At 37.6% G+C, this 2,860-nt stretch overlaps 1 protein-coding gene and 1 long non-coding RNA gene across 2 annotated transcripts in view; one reads left to right on the top strand and one right to left on the bottom strand.

The window, feature by feature from the left end:
- LOC132034101 (protein PSK SIMULATOR 1-like) overlaps nucleotides 1-1,119 on the top strand; it is a 55,411-nt gene extending 54,292 nt beyond the window's left edge. The window contains exon 12 of the mRNA XM_059424347.1: nucleotides 1,064-1,119. Coding sequence (XP_059280330.1) covers nucleotides 1,064-1,112 — 49 coding nt within the window. The 3' untranslated portion in view covers nucleotides 1,113-1,119. The remainder of the gene's footprint in view (nucleotides 1-1,063) is intronic.
- Nucleotides 1-1,927, bottom strand: part of LOC132034103 (uncharacterized) — a 37,569-nt gene extending 35,642 nt beyond the window's left edge. The window contains exon 1 of the long non-coding RNA XR_009408949.1: nucleotides 1,656-1,927. This is a non-coding gene — a long non-coding RNA (uncharacterized LOC132034103). The remainder of the gene's footprint in view (nucleotides 1-1,655) is intronic.
- Between the last annotated feature and the right edge of the window lie 933 nt (nucleotides 1,928-2,860).

Below are 2,860 nucleotides of genomic sequence, written 5' to 3'. Positions count from 1 at the left end.
TGAATAAGGTTGGGTTGTACGGTCGACACCGTCTGTCCAACTGATAATAGGTGCAAAACGGTCTTCACACGTGGCAATTGAATAAATGATTGATCGGACCAACGGCCACGATCAACTCGGCCATGAAGAAACCGGACCAACGGCCACGATTAACTCAGCCATGAAGAAACCGGACCAACGGCCACGATCAACTCGGCCATGGAGAAACCGGACTAGCTGTGATAAGAAGTTTATCCCAGATAAATCAGACCTTACGCTTTTCTCGACTCTTCCGATCGAGCACCACCGACGCAATACCCTCGGTCCGAGCGCTTGTGCTCGTTTCTCCTTTTCTTGGTTCCCGGTCTCACCGGTTAAGCATTAATCCGGTTTTTACCGTATACAGAGATATAGTATAGTTGGTGAGGCTTTGTATTGAGAGGTTGTGTCATTGTTCGTTTCTTTGATGAGCAAGTGAAAACCAAAGAGTCGTTGCTGGTGAGAGAGTGAAAAACCAACTTTGTACATTGTTGGTGAGCAAGCGAAAACCAACCTTGTAAACGTTGGTGGTGAACGAGGAAAACCACAAAGGTTGTACTCAACTCAAACTACAAAGAGCTTAAAGAGATAACCTCCTTGCAACCGAAGGGGACTGGATTAAGATACCACATTGGTTCTAAACCAGTATAAAAATTCCTGGTTTCATTTATTTTATTATATTCTGCACCCTTACCATTTATTGTGGTTTATACTTGTGCAAATCGAAGGACTAATAATTTTACGCAGTCGTCTCGCTATCCGCCGACCGGTACCAAACAAAATAGTCGACTAGATTTTTTAATGCTTACGGTCACCCCCTCTTTGTACTTTCAAAAGTGTCATTTATTTTCTTGTTTATGCTACTCTGGAAGTGAAATAGGGACGGAAGCTGAAATTTCTGAATCACATTGTTGAGGCCTAAGTGTACCCCCTTAAATTCATAACACATTAAACTAAAAACTGATTATGCATATGTTAATTTTTTTGGTTCAATCATTTCGCTGCGTACTCAATAGTGTTTATTCTTTCCCAAAAATCTTTTCAGAGCCCATCATGGCTTCGGATGGGTTGGAGAATGGGCAAATACAGGGTGAGCTCAAATCCTTTGTGGACTTATTTTTTAAACCGTTTGGTTCTTCTTTGGCTTGTCTAATTGATTTTTTTTTTTTTTTTTTTTTTTTTTCCATCCTGTAGGTCAGATATAAAAACCCGCTAGCCGGGTTGATCTTCTTCGGATCGAGAGACGTATCATGCGTATAAGGAGAAAACGGAAGCATATATTCTTGAATTAGTGGTGTGGCTCCGATATCTTGTGAGTCAATCAAGAAGTCTTGCTAATGGTGGAGTAAGATCTCCGGTAAAATCTCCAATCCATTCCCCAATCAAAGACATTTCATGCATTGCCTAGCCACAAACCAAGCTCTCCATCATCCCCGTTAACGGTTGAAGACCGAGAAATGCTTCGGGATGTAAGCAAGAGAAAAACTAACTCCAGGGATTAGCAAGTCTCAAGAATTTGCAAAAAAATGGGAGAGCAAGTACCACGAGTCGAGTAAGAGCAATAGCCATTCACCTATAAATGAAACCAGAAAGGACCCTTTCCCTATAAATGAAACCGTAAAAGGACTCTTTCAAACCTGAATAGAGCTCTTTTAGTTAGTTGAGGCCTAATGCATCAACAGATATCTTCATTATGTCCTGGTTGTGTTTGGGAGCTGAATCATCTCTAAAACGTAGCAGATCAGATAGCTGTTGCTATGCAATATTTCCAGTAAGTTCAGGGTTCAGCGATGAGTCGTGGTGATTTTCTCTCTCTTTTTTGTTTTCTCGGAAAAAAGGGGGTTTGGGACCGGAACAACCATGAGGGCTAGGGGTGGATGGGACAAGGAGATAAGAGTAGAATCCCTCTTTTTTTTTTTTTCGGTGGAGAGATGTGTATTAGGGGATCTATCATCTTATGTACAGAATGATTTTTTTTTTTTTTTTTTTTTTTGGGTGGAGAGAAATGTGTATTGGAGGATCTATTATCTTACTAGTTACGTGAGGCCCGTGCTAAGCCCGGGCCCAAACTCAAGATATAAAAGTAGATATTTTAACTAAAGAAATATAATTTGTGTTAGTACAAGTGTACAACAATAACAACAACCACCATATACCGTACCGTAGTCTCCACTTAAGTGGGTAGTTATATGAAAGCAAAATTTTCATTCCTCCTTTAATATTTTAACTTCCATTTTGATGAAATTATTTAATTCAAAATCAAATTTGGAACCGAATTTGACATTATAACTTATGTATCCTAATTTTACTAAGTTATTTAGTTCTAAATAAATAATCTATACATAGTTAATGAACTTTTAAGACAAATACATAATTTAACTTGTGCGGCAGATGGAGTCGCTTCCTCTCTTAATCGGTGATTAGTGGGTTTGAATATGGATATGGAAAAAAATCTTTGGAGGAAGCTCCCGAATAGCGCGATGCGGTCAATAATTATCCGGATTAATTGGGCTCAAATGCGGATATCAAGCACCAATCAGAAAATCAAAGAACGTGAAAAATGAGGTAGGAGGTTCGATAGCTTTTGAAAAGTAGACTTTAAAAACAAAAACAAAAAAATTGACTTAAATAAATAAGATTAGGACCTAAAAGTAATTAATTAAAAAATTTTAAAAAAATTTGAAAATTATTGTGAGGACTACAAAATTCCCCAGGTTCGATAACTTTTGAAAAGTAGACTTTAAAAACAAAAAACAAAAAAATTGACTTAAATAAATAAGATTAGAATATAAAAGTAATTAATTAAAAAGTTTTTAAAAAATTGGGAAATTATTGTGAGGAC

The sequence above is a fragment of the Lycium ferocissimum genome, chromosome 10 (assembly GCF_029784015.1).
Source record: "Lycium ferocissimum isolate CSIRO_LF1 chromosome 10, AGI_CSIRO_Lferr_CH_V1, whole genome shotgun sequence".
Classification (NCBI taxonomy): domain Eukaryota; kingdom Viridiplantae; phylum Streptophyta; class Magnoliopsida; order Solanales; family Solanaceae; genus Lycium; species Lycium ferocissimum.
The sequence above is the reverse complement of the archived record's forward strand: the minus strand, read 5'-3'. Positions and strand labels throughout refer to the sequence as shown.